The sequence below is a fragment of the Pseudorca crassidens genome, chromosome 15, assembly GCF_039906515.1.
Source record: "Pseudorca crassidens isolate mPseCra1 chromosome 15, mPseCra1.hap1, whole genome shotgun sequence".
Taxonomy (NCBI): domain Eukaryota; kingdom Metazoa; phylum Chordata; class Mammalia; order Artiodactyla; family Delphinidae; genus Pseudorca; species Pseudorca crassidens.
This window is the reverse complement of record NC_090310.1, coordinates 14,368,775-14,385,751: the sequence shown is the minus strand read 5'-3', so window position 1 is coordinate 14,385,751 and position 16,977 is coordinate 14,368,775. Positions and strand designations below refer to the sequence as shown.

The 16,977-nt window shown below is 40.0% G+C and overlaps 1 protein-coding gene across 6 annotated transcripts in view; it reads left to right on the top strand.

The window, feature by feature from the left end:
• The window catches only part of RABGEF1 (RAB guanine nucleotide exchange factor 1), an 87,289-nt gene extending 74,839 nt beyond the window's left edge, over window positions 1-12,450 (top strand). For 4 of the 6 annotated variants that reach the window (XM_067705982.1, XM_067705981.1, XM_067705985.1 and 1 more), the window contains 5 exons: window positions 118-199; window positions 1,091-1,223; window positions 2,495-2,586; window positions 7,331-7,587; window positions 10,130-12,450. In XM_067705982.1, coding sequence (XP_067562083.1) covers window positions 118-199; window positions 1,091-1,223; window positions 2,495-2,586; window positions 7,331-7,587; window positions 10,130-10,528 — 963 coding nt within the window. In that variant the 3' untranslated portion in view covers window positions 10,529-12,450. Of the gene's footprint in view, window positions 1-117; window positions 200-1,090; window positions 1,224-2,494; window positions 2,587-3,425; window positions 4,281-7,330; window positions 7,588-10,129 lie in introns of those variants that run through there. The other 2 variants (XM_067705983.1, XM_067705984.1) reach the window with 2 other exon arrangements.
• Window positions 12,451-16,977: the final 4,527 nt, after the last annotated feature.

The window sequence follows — 16,977 nt, the reverse complement described above, 5'->3', positions numbered from 1 at the left end:
TAATTTAATTTGTAAGTACTTTTGAGATTAGTTCAAGGAGTGGGTTTCGTAAAATTTAGAGCTTTCCTTGTGATCTTTCTTCAGCTACTAAGCAGACTCTTCGTCCCTTTGTTTCAGGATTTAAGCATTGAGGAACAGTCAGAGTGTACTCAGGATTTTTACCAGAATGTGGCTGAGAGAATGCAGACTCGTGGAAAAGGTAATACCTTGTTAGCCTGCCTTTGAGGGATTGCTGGTATTTGCTAGGGCCTACTGCTGAGTCTCTTAGCAGTTTCCCTCTTTCTCAAAAGGCTTGGTTGGTTTGCCTGCTCTGTTCTGTAAATTACTCCACTGACATTCAGGTAGCTGGTGTTATACTTAACAGTGTCTTTGAATACCACCATGTATATCATTCCAAGATAATTAAGCAATTGGATAATTTCTTGAGCAATGTTTAATAATTTCATTAGGGATAGGGACAGACTAAAACCCCTTGGGAGGCTTCTAAATGAAACCCCCATCTTGGAATTGCCATCTTGGTGAGTCGTTGTTCATGACCCTGTGTTCCTCATGTGAGTTGGGGCAGGAAAGAAATTGAGAACCACTGGCCGTGCTGTAGGTTTTTAGGGATTCTTCTTGAATTTGACTTGCATTGATGTAGATTTTAGGGTGTACTTAGCGTACATGTATATCTGAGAAATCTGCCGTATATGTATACCTCAGAGCAACCCCTAAGGTTTCATAGGAAACCTCAGAAAAATGAAAGGGTGAGTCTTGCCAGCATTCATCAGTCTTGGGAATTTCATGTGCTTTTCTAATGTAGCAGTAGGGAATGACCCATGCTGAGGTCTTCCCACTTGGCAGGGTGTACAACTGTTAGGTCCTGCCATACAGCTTAAGTTAGAAGTAGGGGTTCTATAAAAGGCAGCCCCAAAAGTTGAGGTAATTTTTTAAAGGGTATTTTTTAATGTGACATCTTATACTTTTGTTTCTGAGTATATTTAATGTGTTTCTGGTAAATTAGTTTTCTGCTACATTGAAAGTACTGTGAAAACATACTTTTAATTTTAAATGTTCATCCTTCATTCAAATATCCATTTGGATATTTCAGTGCCTCCAGAAAGAGTTGAGAAGATAATGGATCAGATTGAAAAGTACATCATGACTCGTCTCTATAAATATGTGTTCTGTCCAGAAACTACTGATGATGAGAAGAAAGATCTCGCTATTCAAAAAAGGATCAGGTAGCTGATTGTTCTGCTTTTTCTTGTTGTTATTTATTTACTACCTCCTGTTGGAAGAACACATTGCAGGAAAACAGGACACTTGAGTTTCAAACCTTCAGAGCAAGTAACAGCTTAGGTACCTGCCATCCTTAGCGTATAAACTCCTTTGTGGTGTCAGAAAGAAAAGGAATGTGGTAAATTGACAGGATGAAAAGGCTTAAGTCACCATCTTGCTTATTCATTTGAATCCAGGCAGCTTTAAATAAGAACCGTGTTTGATATGTGAGACTGTTTAAATCCCCAAAATCTCCAAGGAACAGGAGGAAATTTCATTGTTTTCTCATTTCACTGCACTAACTATCTTGTCAGGCAGGAAGCTGTGAGTATCCATATCAGGGCAGTGTGTGTCGTTTTTCCTCATTCCTACCACGGGTGCTTGTGATATGATTCAGCCATTCCTCCAGTCGCATCTTTCCGCTACCACTGGGTTGCTAACACTTCGCAAAGCACCCACTCTTCCATGACCAGAAGAGTGAGCCCCAGTGCTCTGCATTCCAATGGCAGCAAAACACTGAGGAAAGAGGCCGTCTACATGTGGGAACAGGGCCAAGCCTGAGCATGATGAGGTGCTTCTGGAGGAGAGGGACCTAGGAATTGCAAATGGGGTTCCCAGACAGCGGGGCTGGTAATTGGTAGCTTTGTACTTGATGATGTCTCACCAGAAGTGAGGAGTTGATCTTGGGAAGATGGAAGACAGAGCCAGAAGTAACTAGGTGGGCTTTGGACTGAGGTGCAGGGTGAGAGTGTTAGTCAAGCAAGTGGTGAGGGTCAGCAGCAGAATCTCTGGAGCAGAGGTAGCATGTGACCAGGAATGTCAGTGATTCAGGCAGAGGTGACACATGCTTGTTGACCTCTTACTCAGGCTCTGGTGTGCCTCAGAAGTCGAGGGCAGAGCCAAAAAGGCAACAGTAAGGCCAGGGAGCAGCAGAGGCTTCTCAGATCCTCATTCAAGTATCAAGTGCTTTTCAATCATAGTATAATCTCATTTCAGCTAGTAAAATTGTCTTCTGCTTTCTTGTGATAAGTGCAGAAGAGAAGCCTTGTTTTAGGATTCCAGTTACTTCAGCACATCAGCTGAGCTCCTAGTATGTGCGTGTGCCTAGGATTGCCTGATTAGTCAGTGGTGCCCCATCCCCATTCCCTTAACTGAGGAAATGGCAAGGTAATTGCTTACAGTCCATCCTTGGGACTTTTTTTCACTGTCTCTCTCTCTTTCTCTCTCTCGGTAGAGCCCTGCACTGGGTTACACCTCAGATGCTTTGTGTCCCTGTTAATGAAGAAATTCCAGAAGTGTCTGATATGGTGGTGAAAGCAATTACAGGTCAGTGAGACTGAGAGCTTTTATATTTGGATGCTTTTCCCTTGAAGTTAGCATTTGGCTTTATAAATCTATACTTATTTCAGTGAGTAAAAAGACAGTCTTCCTAAAGTACTTTTAAAATGCAAACTGCCAAAGCTGTGTTGGAATGTGGTAAAAGTGATTTAAGAGTGTTAGTTTTATGAATTTGAAGCATGCAGATTGGCAGGTAAACCACTTTCCCCCTTCATTTTCCATGACTTATTTCTTGAGCATTGAACTAAAGCCAAATACAGCTAGGGTAAATTTCTTAAAAGTCAGTTGCATTTATATATTCAAAATAATTTTGAGAGGTGGAATTGGTGAGGTAGGGTCATGCCCAAGCTAGAATTATATATTAAAATGATGCCTCTAGGGACTTCACTGGTGGCTCAGTGGTTAAGACTCTGCCCTCCCAGGTTCGATCCCTGGTCGGGGATCTAGATGCCACATGCATGCTGCAGCTAAGAGTTCGCATGCCACAACTAAGGAGCCCGCAAGCCACCACTAAGGAGCCCATGTGCCGCAACTAAGGAGCCAGTGAGCCGCAACTAAGACCCAGCACAACTAAATTAAAAATATATATATATGTGTGTGTGTGTGTGTGTGTGTGTATTTTTTAAGAAATCTAAGAAATCTTTGTCTATGACAAGATCATAAAGCTTAAAAAAAAATGATGCCTCTAATTAGTTGTTCATCAGAGATGTGCTTTGAATTACTTTTCTGGTTTGTTCAAGAAGTAAATGAAGTGCCCTAAATCGATGTGGCTCTGACATTCTGGACAGGTCCAGGCATCTAATAAGATTTCTGTTTCTTATTCATAGGAATAATCCAGCAGAAGTGCAACACAAAAGTTTAAAAAAAACCCAGAAAAACAAAAATAAACGCTCCTAATGGAGAAGACATCCAACTTGCCCAACTTCTTAATTAAGGAGAAGAGTTGGAAAGACTTGATGCTTTAGAGATTGTTAATGAAATTCTGCTGGGAAGGAGAGTGGGCCAGCTGATGTTAGCCATGCTGGAGGCGCGCCATTAAGTAGGCTCCGCTGGTTTTCAGAACCAGAGACTCAAGTTACAGGAAGAAATGGGGGGGGGGTGGTTTGCTTAAGATACTCTCAGGGTTGGAAGGGAGGTGAGGCTGTCACAGAAACTTAGCTTCAAGGCCCCTCTAGGGACTGAATTATCTCCCGGTTAACATGATTCTTCCACTTTCTCAGGTTCTGCTTCTCTTTGTACGGCTTTGCATTTCAGCTCTCATTAAGAAATGAATTATTTTCTGTATTTCCCTTTGTAGAGTTTAATTGGCCTCACTAAATACTGTCCACTTTGTTGTGCAGAGCTTTTCTTCTAGGCTACTCATGGGTCCCATGAATGACTACTTTGGGTCAAGACCCACCTCCAACCCCATCTTTTGCTCAGGGAACATCTGTAAGAGATCAAAGATGAAGCCTGAAACTTGTACTTAAGTTTTCCCAAAAAAATGGTTCTGAAGAACCTAGGGGCAGTACAGGAATAAAGACGCAGACGTAGAGAATGGACTTGAGGACATGGGGAGGGGGAAGGGTAAGCTGAGACGAAGTGAGAGAGTGGCATGGACATATATACACTACCAAACGGAAAATAGATAGCTAGTGGGAAGCAGCCGCATAGCACAGGGAGATGAGCTCCGTGCTTTGTGACCCCTCTAGGTGGTCACAAAGCTTGGAGGGTGGGAGGGAGATAGGGAGGAGGGGAGGGAGACGCAAGAGGAAGGAGATATGGGGATATATGTACACGTATAGCTGATTCACTTTGTTATACAGCTGAAACTAACACACCATTGTAAAACAACTATACTCCAATAAAGATGTTAAAAAAGAATTTGAGAGGTGGAACTTTTCTCTTGAGGCATCTAAGATGGTGTTTCAAGAGATCTTTTGATAGTAAAAATACAGCCACAAAATTTTAAAAGCCTTCTTACTCTCTCATCTTAGCCCCCTCTTCTTGCCAATCCAAGTGCAGACACATTCTGTCTCTGAGGACCAAAGTTTATATGATCACTTTCTTCCTACTCTAAACTTGTCAGCCTTAGAAAGGACAGTCTGTAACAACGGTCTTAAATATGGAGATAATCAGTGAAATTTCTCCAAATTGTCCTGTGTGCTACTAATGAGGACTGTCAGTTTTGTTTATAAATACACTGAGCTGAGGCCTTTGCCATTTCTGTTGACCTCTGTCTTCTAGTGAGTGGAACCCCCGGATGCTACTAAATATCCTGCAGTGCACAGGACAGTCCACTACAACAGAATTATCCAGTCCAGATGTCAGTAGTGCCCAGGTTGACTGACCTAGAAGTATAGCCTACTTTGTTTTCAAAACCCCATTAAAGATAAGCCTGGACATCTGCTAAGATAGAGTACCCACACTCAACCCTATCTTTCATACTAATTAAAAGCCCTGAACAGAAGGTGCAAAGCAGTATCTGAGGACTCTGAAAAGTAAATAATAGCAGGTAGATTGGGAAGGGAAGGTCATTACTAGAGGAACAACTAATACAGTGGTGAGTTTCCTGTTTTGTTTACTTTTCTTTCCATGTCTCCTAGTTTAGACTTTAGCGCAGTGCAAATCATGGAACTGCTCATTGGGGTGGGCGATCCAGAAACTAAAAGAAACTTCTCTCAGACTAAAGGATACTTAGGAAGGGTGGTGTTCACAACAAGATGAAGAGTGTGGGAGAAATCCCTTGGGTTTTCCCCTTTATTCTCCTTCCTTTTCCTTCTGTTCTCTTCCTTTTTACACTACTGTCCCTGCTCCTTGGCAGTGGCAGCTACACATGCATCCAGATAAAAAGTACAGATAGGCCTCGGAGATATTGCGGGTTCGGTTCCTGACCACTGCAATAAAGCAAATATCGCAATAAAGTGAGTCACACGAATTTTTTGGTTTCCCAGTTATGTTTACACTAGACTGTAGTCTATTCAGTGTGCAATAGCATTATGTCTTAAAAAACAATATACATACCTTAATTAAAAAATACTTTATTGCTAAAAATGCCAAAGCAGTTACTATGATAACATCAAAGATCACAGATCATGATAGCAAATATAATAGTAATGAAAAGGTTTGAAATATGCAAGAATTACCAAAATGTGACACAGAGACATGAAATGAGCAAATGCTGTTGGAAAAATGGTGCTAAGAGACTTGCTTGACGCAGGTTGCCACAAACCTTCAATCTTTAAAAAGCACAATATCTGTGAAGTGTAATAACATGATGTATGCGTGTAATTCACATTTCATTCATTTTAAAACTTAAAGAATAAAGATTAATGAGAAAATGGTTAAATGTTTGAAATAGAGAATGAAAACCAACAGTAAAAGGCAGAAGGCTAAATAGGATGAAAATGGTATAAAATATATACATTTCCCCAGATCTTTTTGGTAATAAGTTCTATTTAAATAGAAAAAGAAATAGACTGAGACATAGTAACAATAATTACAACCCAGAATTAAAAGATTAAAGGAACTAAACAATAAAACAAAAATTATATCATTCATACAATAGACAGGTAAGTGGGGGAATGGAAATATTAATAAGTTACAATCAGGCCTCTGCACTGTCCAGCGTTCCTGTTCCACACACATTAGTCTTCCATGGCTGGTGGTCCTGTGAGGGTTTCCCCAGGTAGCTGACCTCAGGGATGAGAGCTAAGAGCAGAAAGAACTTTTTGGCATGTACCACCATCCCATGTAAATCTGGAACTTATATTCCTGCTAATGGCAAGAAATTGGTGTCAAATTAAGCTGCCTCAGCTCTTTTCTTTCATGATGTTCTAGACTGCAACCGATGTGTCCATCTTCAAAGGCACACACCTGCCCTCCTCTTGTGTTGTTCTGACAGTGCTGAGTTTGCACTTGATTATTCCTCATTGCCCCCTAGTCTTTGTGACAAAGAATGAACTTATAAGAGCCCACCAGATGGACTTAGTGGTAGTTAAGGGCAGTGAAATATTTCTGTGAGAAATAAAATATTGTTTATGAGGTTAAATGTATACCCATGCTCATCCTCTCTGCTAACCAGCAGGTTATAAGTATCATAAAGGTGTTGTAGATATTCGCTGCTAGTGGAGATTTACATGCCACGAGGACTGGCCACCATGGACCTCCATGTGATGGATTTCAGCCGCTTGCACTTTGATATCCAGTACAGAGATGCCTTGTATCAATATAGTAGCCACATTTCTAAAAAGCATTATGCAAATGAGGCCTTCTAAACTGAGTTATACAATGTATTAAGAGGAAAAAAAACAGTAAAGAGACTCTGCTTATTTCTCTGTGGACCTCATAAACACTTGTACCATCATGATTAAAAGAATGGGCTTTAGAGTCAGATAGATTTGACTTCAGATCCCCCCTATGTCCCTTTTTATTGTATGATCTGGGGCAAATCACTGAACCTTTCTGAACCTCAGTTCCCTTAATGATAATAGTGCACGTGCATAATCTGGGGATGGAGAGAAATATGCTTGTAGAGCACAGTGAGTAGGGCCTGGCTCATCGTCATGTGTTCCCTAAGTGTGAGCTAGTATCTACTGTTGTTACAGTCTAAGCTTTTCATACACTAAGTTAACTGGTGGAGAAGGGGTTAGCGAGGGTACCTCTGTAACTTAGTAGATAAAATATGATTATCCCAATGCCTCTTTGATGTAATGACTTTCTCACTGGAAGCAGCATCTTTTCTCCTTTACAGATATCATTGAAATGGATTCTAAGCGTGTGCCCCGGGATAAGTTGGCCTGCATCACCAAGTGCAGCAAGCACATCTTCAATGCCATCAAGGTCACCAAGAACGAGCCAGCTTCAGCTGATGACTTCTTACCCACTCTCATCTACATTGTTCTGAAGGGCAACCCCCCACGCCTTCAGTCCAATATCCAGTATATCACCCGCTTCTGCAACCCAAGCCGATTGATGACTGGAGAGGATGGCTACTATTTCACCAACCTGGTGAGTATTTGATTTCTTGGTGTTACGGAGAAGAAGCAAGAAAGTATTTATTTTAAGGATGTGACAGGTCACTCACAGGCCTGTGACACATTAGTGCTTCTGAGTTGAGGGGTCAGCATAGCTGAGGATGCTTGCTTGGTGTCACAGAGCACATGTGACCAGGCCATGCACACATGCCACCTCCTGGGACTTAGCCATTGTGGTTCCCCTACAGGACACATGACGGCCACATTGAGGGGTCTCTGCTGCTGCTGGGCATTTGCCTCTGGGCTCCTGGGTATAAGAGCCTTTCACTTAGTTGGTTGTTTCAACCATGAGTAAGTCAGATCTTGGACTGTTTCCTTTATTAAAAGACTTAATATTTATTTTTTGTTTTATTTTTACAAGTTATATCTTAAAACTGAATACTGAGGTATTTTAAGAAAGCATCAGGTTAGAGGATGTGAAATGATTTTCAGCTGTTGTTTTTCTACAGTGCTAATTAACTCTAGGCAGAACAGTAGTGAAGTATGCACATCTCAGTTATAAGGCAGAATACTTCCTTTTACTGACCACTGGACTACTGCTTGTTTGCTTTAGACTAGATTTATTGTCAAGCCAGTGAGTTTGAGCCTCGAGACACCCTGTGTTCTCTGTTTCCTGTGCTGGAAGTTGTACAGGGTGATAGGTAGGCAGGGGAGGCCAGGTTACATAAGGAAGCATTTCTGGTGAATTGTCTAAAAAAGATGGGTACTTGAATCACCTGCACCCTGCAGCCTCCCAGCCCCCTGACCTACAGCCTTAATGGTGTTTGCATCTTCTTTCTTCATCCTCTCATTGCCTGACTCAGAGTCTGGCTTCTACTCCCACTGCCCCAATGAAACTGCTGTGGCAAAAGTAAAAAACCTGCCAGTTGCCAAATCTCATGGGAACTGTCAGTTTCACTTCACTTCTTTAACACTCCTCATGACTCCTTCCTTCTGGAACTTCTCATGCGCCTTGGCTTCCATAATTCCACTCCATCCTCCTGGGTTCTTCTTAGGCCTCGTGTCCTCCACTTCCCCTAGAATGAGTTATTCCCTGGGGTTCTGTCCTCTGTGCATCTCTCTCCCTAGACTGTCTCCTCTGGTCGTAATTCTGCCGGTCACCTGTACAGTGAGGACCCGCAGGTCACCTGTTTTGACCTCACACTGAGCTCCACTCCCAGCTGTTTATCGCGCCTCAGATTTAATTTGTTCAAAACTGAAACTGCTTTCCCATCAAATGTTTCTTTCTTTTCCAATATACACTATCTCCATTAGTGGCAGTACCACACATCTACTCCCCTAAGCCAGGAATGTTAGAATCGTCTTAGATGCCTCCTCTTTCCAGATAATGGGCTGTAGCGATTCCACACACATAGTGTGAGCCCATGGGGAAGGGTCAGATGGGCACATTATCATCAGATGAGTCTGTTGAAATAGATTTGCTAAATATTCTTTAAGGAGGTGATTCGCTTTTTTATGAATAATAAGGTAAGATCCCATGAATAAGTTTCTCAGAAGAAATTCTGAGAGCTGCCTATTTTCTCCTGTTTATAGTGCATGTTTTTCTTATGAAAATAGCTTTTTTTAAAAAAGTGTGAAAATGGTATGTGCTCCTTGTAGAAAAATTTAATTAATATAAGAAAGTATAACTACCATGTCTATGTCACTCAACATTTGCATTTGTTGTACTAATAATTGCTACCATTTATTCATTGCTTACTACAGACCTGTGAGCTAAGCATGTTACATGTGTTATGTTGTTTAATTCTCACAATACATCTGGGTGGTATTTCCCGCATTTTACAGATGCGGAAACCACAGAGAGCTAAGGTAACTTTTCTAGGGTCACACAACTCTGGGCTGTCAAAGTGACAGAGGTGGCAATTCACTCAGGCTGTCTGATTTCTAAGCTTATTCTTTTAACCGTTTGATGTTAAAATCTCTCTTTGAGGACCAAAGATCTGTGTGCCACACCAGTACCTGAGGACATGCTCAGTGGCTGGCCGTGCGCTGGGTGGGCCTTGTGGAGCTGGCACGGCCTCAGAAGCAAAGGGCCTTACGGGGCATGGCCCCCAGATCCTTGGCCGTGGAGCTCCTGGCCACAACAGGGATTCCTCTGCCCTGCAGCATGGCAGGGAAGCAGAGAGCCTCTGACCTCAAGGAACCACACAGGAAACTCTGTGATAACCATTGCAGAACAAATACTGAAGGTGCCTCTTCAAATATTTCACTCTGTACAAGACCCTAGGACCTGCGAACAACCCAAGGAGAGGACGGAATTTCTAACAGACTCGATGGAGATGACAATTAGATTTAATTTTATTTTTTTTAAGGAAGAAATGTATTATTGCAGATGGGAGTATAAAGGAAACAACATGAGTGGCTGTGAAAGTCCATGGAGGCTCATGAGATTATTTTGTCGACTTGATTCTGTTTTAAATTCTCCATAATAAAAGGATTTTTAACATTCTATTTGAATATTTGTAGCTTTCCTCATAGAACTATAATAAATAACATTCTCTTCTTTATATTTATAGTGTTGTGCCGTGGCTTTCATTGAGAAATTAGACGCTCAATCTTTGAATTTAAGTCAGGAAGATTTTGATCGATACATGTCTGGCCAGACTTCTCCCAGGAAGCAGGAATCTGAGAATTGGTCTCCTGATGCTTGCTTAGGTGTTAAGCAGATGTATAAGAATTTGGATCTCCTGTCTCAATTGAATGAACGGCAGGAAAGGATTATGAATGAAGCCAAGAAGCTTGAGAAAGACCTAATAGATTGGACGGATGGAATCGCAAAAGAGGTTCAAGACATTGTTGAGAAATACCCGCTTGAAATTAGGCCCCCAAATCAGTCTTTAGCTTCTATTGACTCTGAAAATGTTGAAAATGATAAACTTCCTCCACCATTGCAACCTCAAGTTTATGCAGGATGATGAAAATTTACATGGATAGTATTTATTTGAGCCTAAATTATAGCCAGCCCTTACTACAGTCCACTGATTGGGGTCTAGAGTATAACTTAATTGCTTGTAAATATCAGAGCATTTTTAAAGGTACAGTTTGTGGGGATTGTTTTGTTCATTTTGTTTTGTTTTTCCTGTCTGGGGAGACTTAGTAAAAAAAAGTACTATTTATTTGAGTCACTGAATAGATTCATTTAAGACTTGTTTGAAAGTTTTGTCTGCAAATCTGTTTTTTCTCCATGATTTTCCTACGTGCTTTCTCTGTGGCATTCAGTGTGTTTTGGATTTGGTTAAATAATTGCCTTTTAAAGGATAAAACAAATGAATGCTACAAAAATGTATGTTTAAGAAAATACAACGGTACCACTGTTCTACAGTTTAAAATAATTTTATAATTGTAAAGATAGAAGATATATTGCTAAGTAAATATGTAAAATTGTAAATATGTAAAAAAAAGGAATGGTGTCTGCTGTGCATGGCATTTCATGTGTTAATTTTTTTTTTAAGTTTAAAATGAAGTATATTGAATGTTTGCCTTTAACACCATTTTATTTGGTTTGCCCCACTAAAATGAATCTAGAAGTATTTAGACATACTCCCCTAAAATGTTAACTCCATCGTTACAATGTGTTAGCCCTAACTTCGAGGTCCTGTACAGTCAGAGAATGTGACACTATTGAGGTTGAGGATACTTTTTAGGTCATGGAAAGTTACTGAAGTAACTTGTCAATTGAAGGCTGAACCATGCTTTCGGCACCTCTTTCCTCCTTTCATTCAGCAAATATTTACTGAGCTCTTGGTAAGGGAGGTGGCCCTGGGTCTGGGTCAGAAGACAGGACTGAATAGGTCTCTGCAGATGAGAGCTGACGGGGAACCCCTCTGAGCTTTAAAGTGCAGGGGGGCCTTTCTGCCTCCATGGTGTAATTCTGACTTTATGGACAACCCAGACACACATCATATAAGCCTCTTTCAGGATTTCTCAACCTCAGTACTGTTTGGAGCCTGAGGACGTTTTTGTTTGAGTGCCGCCCCATGCATTGTAGGGTGTTTAGCGGGGTCCCTGGCCTCTACACCCACTAGATGCTAGTAGCAACCCCCCCCCAGTTGTGAAAAATCATCTCCAGACATTGCCAAATGTCTCCTGGGGGACAGAATTGCCCCCGGTTAGGAACTACTGATCTGCTTTGTAAGCAAAGGCGTTTTCCTCCTGGTGGGTAGTACGATGTAACCAAAGAATATTGCACTAAATGCACAGTGTGGCGTGAGCTGATCGCTTACGCAGTGAGGCTTCGCAGCCCCTGGCAGCGTGGGACCTTTTCTAACCCTAATGGAACCTTTCATAGCCTAAATACGCCATTATGATCCTCCTTGCATTCAGTGGTTTCTACAGATTCTCAGTGTACCTGTGAAACTGTAATTCCCAGGGCACCATTTTTGAACAAGATCGCATCACACAAGCAGTTAAGAAAGCTTCCTTTGCTTTTCCAGTATCTTCCTAATGGTGTGCCACAGATCTGTAGTGCAGTAGTTTTGGAATAAAACTGGGGTGGGTATAAAACTTTTTACCCTTTACTTAAACTAACATATAAAATCCATCACGTTGACACATCTGTTGTCCTAAAGCACTGAAGACATGAAGCAGTTAACTGAGTCAGCTGATAGCCAAGCTGACTTGGAATGTAATGAGTTACCATCAAATACAGGGAGAATCTGCTCATAGAAACCTGGGCCCAGATGGTCTTCGTAGAAAGCTTTCCTCTTTTTTCTTTTCTATGTACTTTCTAGGTGCTAATCCAGGTATACACACTCTTAATTCTCCTGGGAATATACCGTTCTTTTAGTCGTTGTACATTATGTTTGTTAAATAAAATGCATATCAGCCTCCCCAAAAAGCTGTCTTCTCTTGACTTCTTACCTATGTTTAAAGTAAATCGTTGAACTGTTTTTTTGTATATATCTCATATTGGTTGAGTTCTTCATATTTGGACTCTTATATTTCTCTTAAGTCAGCATCAGTACTATGGCCAGAGTTTGTTTTCTCAACAAGAAAGTATTGATATTTTATGTACTATAAATGTGATTAGAATAAACTTTTGGAACAGAAGTCCTTATCAATAAAGTTTCCTGATCCATTCCTCTTGCAAATAGGTTAATTCTTGGTTCTTCATCTTAGGAAAATAGACATTATTAGTATTCTCATGTTATAAAGGTTTCCCTTTTAAGCCACAGCCATCATTATCATACTTAAAAATGAAACAGGCATTAAATTAATTAAAATTAAGAACAAGAGAAGGATATTTGCTGTCACTACAATTAGCCTTTTTCTGACGCAGTCAGAAAAAGGCACTCAGTCTTCAGACAGAAATCAAGGGGGTTAATCTAATCAATATACAGTTATTATAGCATGGTGTTTGAGGACATGGACTCCAGCTAAAAGGCTTGGATTTGGTTTTGAATTTAGACTCTGCCACTTACTTATTATCTCTTTGGCCGTGGGCAAGCCTCTCATGTTTCACATTCCTCATCTGTGAAATGGGGGTAATAATGGTACCTGCTTCAAAGGGTTGTGAGGATTAAATGACTTAGAACAGTACCTAGCAATGCTAAGTGCTCAAGTGATCGCTGTTACTTGTACGTGACTTTTTTTTTTTTTACATCTTTATTGGAGTATAATTGCTTTACAATGGTGTGTTAGTTTCTGCTTTATAACAAAGTGAATCAGTTATACATATACATATGTTCCCATATCTCTTCCCTCTTGCGTCTCCCTCCCTCCCACCCTCCCTATCCCACCCCTCTAGGTGGTCACAAAGCACCGAGCTGATCTCCCTGTGCTATGCGGCTGCTTCCCACTAGCTATCTACCTTACGTTTGGTAGTGTGTATATGTCCATGCCACTCTCTCACTTCGTCCCAGCTTACCCTTCCCCCTCCCTGTATCCTCAAGTCCATTCTCTAGTAGGTCTGTGTCTTTATTCCTGTCTTACCCCTAGGTTCTTCATGACATTTGTTTTTCTTAAATTCCATATATATGTGTTAGCATACGGTATTTGTCTTTCTCTTTCTGACTTACTTCACATGACTTATATGTAGAAAACCTAAGAACTGATACTGAAACTTTACTAAATTTTACTAAAGTGGTGAGATAAGAAATACTAAAATAGCCATCAAAAGTAACTAAAAAATGACTTTTCTATATTCTCATTACTAGCCAGTTAGCAAATTATAATGGGAAAATTTTATTCACAATAGAAACAAATATAAATCACCTATAAGTAACAAGAGCTTTTAGCATTTATATGAAACAAAATTACAAAATTGAGTGAGAAACAAAAGAATAAACATACACGGGGATTGTGCCCAGAAGTTCCCTGCACTTGGACTTTAATGCTCTATCTTTGCCATTTTGGAATTCTTAATTTTATCTTTGAATTTGTGCTTTCAAGTGAAGCCTGATGGGACAGTGGAGCCTAATGGGCGCTTGGAGTCCAACTCATGCACAGTCCTGTCTCCCCCTCCTCAAACCCCAGGCTAGGTTCTTGGTCTCCCTGCTCCCACCCTGTGGACACTCTAGCCAAGGCCTGGGCACTCAGGAATGGTTGGGGCTGGGTGTACATGCCTGTGGTGTCTTGGGCGAGGGCATGAAGGTGCATCTGGCTGTTAGCCAGCTGGCCATTTGGGAGGGGGTTGGGGGTGAGGACAAACCTCTCGGCCACCCCTGATTCAGCATGCTCGTTGGAGAAAAGACTGAATCCAGGACTGGGGAAGGAAAGAAACAAATGAGAAAGTCCCAGCAAAACAAAGATACAAGGAAGAAATAAGGGGACTTCCCTGGTGGCGCAGTGGATAAGGCTCCGCGCTTCCAATACAGGGGGCCCGAGTTAAATCCCTGGTCGGGGAACTAGATCCCACATGCATGCCGCAACTAGGAGTTCACATGCCACAACTAAGGAGCCCACGTGCCACAACTAAAGAGCCAGCAAGCCACAACTAAGAGCCCTGGAGCCACAACTAAGGGGCCTGCCTGCCTCAACTAAGACCTGGCACAAATAAATAAATAAAATCTTTAAAAAAAAGAACAAATGGAAATGTTAGAACTGAAAACTACAACAACTGAAATTTTAAAAAAACCCAAAACCTCACGGATGGGCTACATATCAGAAGGGAGATGACAGTGAAATGAATTTGTGAACTGAAGATAGATCAATAGAAATTACCCAATCTGCTAAACACAAAATAGACTGAAATTAAAAAGTGATAGCCTCGAGGGCCTCTGGGACAATAATGAGAGATCTAGCATTCTTGTCATCGGAGTCCCAGAAGGAGAGAAGAAAAAGTCTATGGCTAAAAAAATATTAAAATAAAGTGTCTGAAAGTTTACCAAATTTGGCCAAAGGCATAAACCTATAGATTCAAGAAGCTGAGTGAACCGCAAACAAGATAACCCAAAGAAATCCATGCAAAGACACATCACAAACTTCTCCAAATTAAAGGCAAACAAATCTTAAAAGTAGTTAGCAAGGACACATTACCTATAACGGAGCAATGACTTGCATGACATTGGATTTCTCATCAGAAACCATGGTGCCTAGAAGGAGATGCTGACAGTGATGTGGAGAAAGTGAATCACTCATACAATCCTGATGGAAATCTAATATGGTAAAACTACTCTGGAAAATAATTAACTGCTTATAAACCAAACATGTAATTATCATACAACCCACCAGCTGCATTGTTGGACTTTTATCCCAGAGAAGTGAAAACTTACATTCACACAAAGGCATATACACAAATGCTCATCGCGCCTTTATTCATGTTAACTCCAAACTGGAAACAATCCAAATATCCTTCAACAGATGAATGATTAAACAAAGTGTGGTACATTCGTACAATGGAACACTATTCAGTAATAAAAAGAATGAACTACCGATAAAACTCCTTGGATGGATCTTAAAGGATATATACTGAGTGGAGAAAAAACAATCTCAGAGGGTTACATACTGTATGAGTCAATTTATACATATAATTTTTAAAATATATAATTTAAAATGACAGTTATAGAGATGGGGAACAGATTAGTGGTTTACAGGGATTCAGAATAGGGTGAGAAGGGAGCTGAATGTTATAAGAGAGCAGCACAATGGATTCTTTGGTGTGGAATCTATCTGTGTCTTGTCTGCAGGGGTGATTACACAAATGTACACATGTGATAAAATTAACTAGAGCTAAACCACAATATTAGGCAAAACTGGTGAAATCTGTAAAAAACCAGTGTATTGTTGCAGTGTAAATTTCCTGGTTGTGGTATTGTACCATAGTTATGCAAGACGTTACCATTGGAGGGATCTATTATTTCTTACTCCTACATGTGAATCAGTGATGATCTCAAAATAAAAAGTTTAATTTTTAAAATCTAAAATCATGTAGAAAAATGCTAAATGCCCATCAGGTGATGCATGGATAAACAAAAATGGTATATCCATTCCATGGAATACTATTTGGCCATAAAAAAAGAATGAAATACTAATACATTCTACAGCATTGATAAACTTTGGAAACATTATGGTGAGGGAAAGAAGCCAGACATAAAATACCACATATTTCACAATATTCATATTGTATCAAATCATTTCACAATATTCATATTGTATCAAATCATCATGTTGTACACTTTAAACTTACACAATGTGATATGTCAATTATATCACCATGAAGCTGGGGGAGAAAAAGAAAGACAAATTACCAATACAAATATGAAAAAAAAATTAAGTACTTTTTCAAACAAGAAAATGTAAGAAAATTCAAACATTTAAAAATACAATAAAGGACATGAACAATTCACCATTTAGACTTGAAAAGGGACAACAGATGAAAAATATTCAACCTCATTAATAATCAAAGAAATAGAAAATAATTCAATAACAGAGTGAATGTTTTTCTTGTCAAATCGGCAAAGGTGAACATCTTATGGCAAATATAGCATTTTATGACTATGAATGTCCAGAGAAATGTACCGCATTGATGAAAGCACAAATTATAACATTTGCCGAGAGCAGATCAGGGCTGCGTGTCAAGAGCCTTAAAAATCTTTTTACTTTTCTGGCACAATAATCCTATTTCTATAAAGCTATGCTAAGAAAATAATTAAAAAACAAAAATTTATATAAAAATATTAAGTACAGAAGTTAAAATATTCAGTGTTTAAAGTGTGTAGAGGGGAATGTTTTAATTAAAGAATAAGTATGAAGATAGCTATCCTTGCATAATATTAAGCATAGTTCCAAATTTGTTTTAAAATCCCAAGCAATGCTAGAGAAAAAAAAGAAATACAGTAAAATCTCATCAGTAGTTACCATTGGGTTAGGGGATTACAGATGGTTTTAATTTTCCTTTTTAAAGTTTTCTAAGTTTTCCTAACTT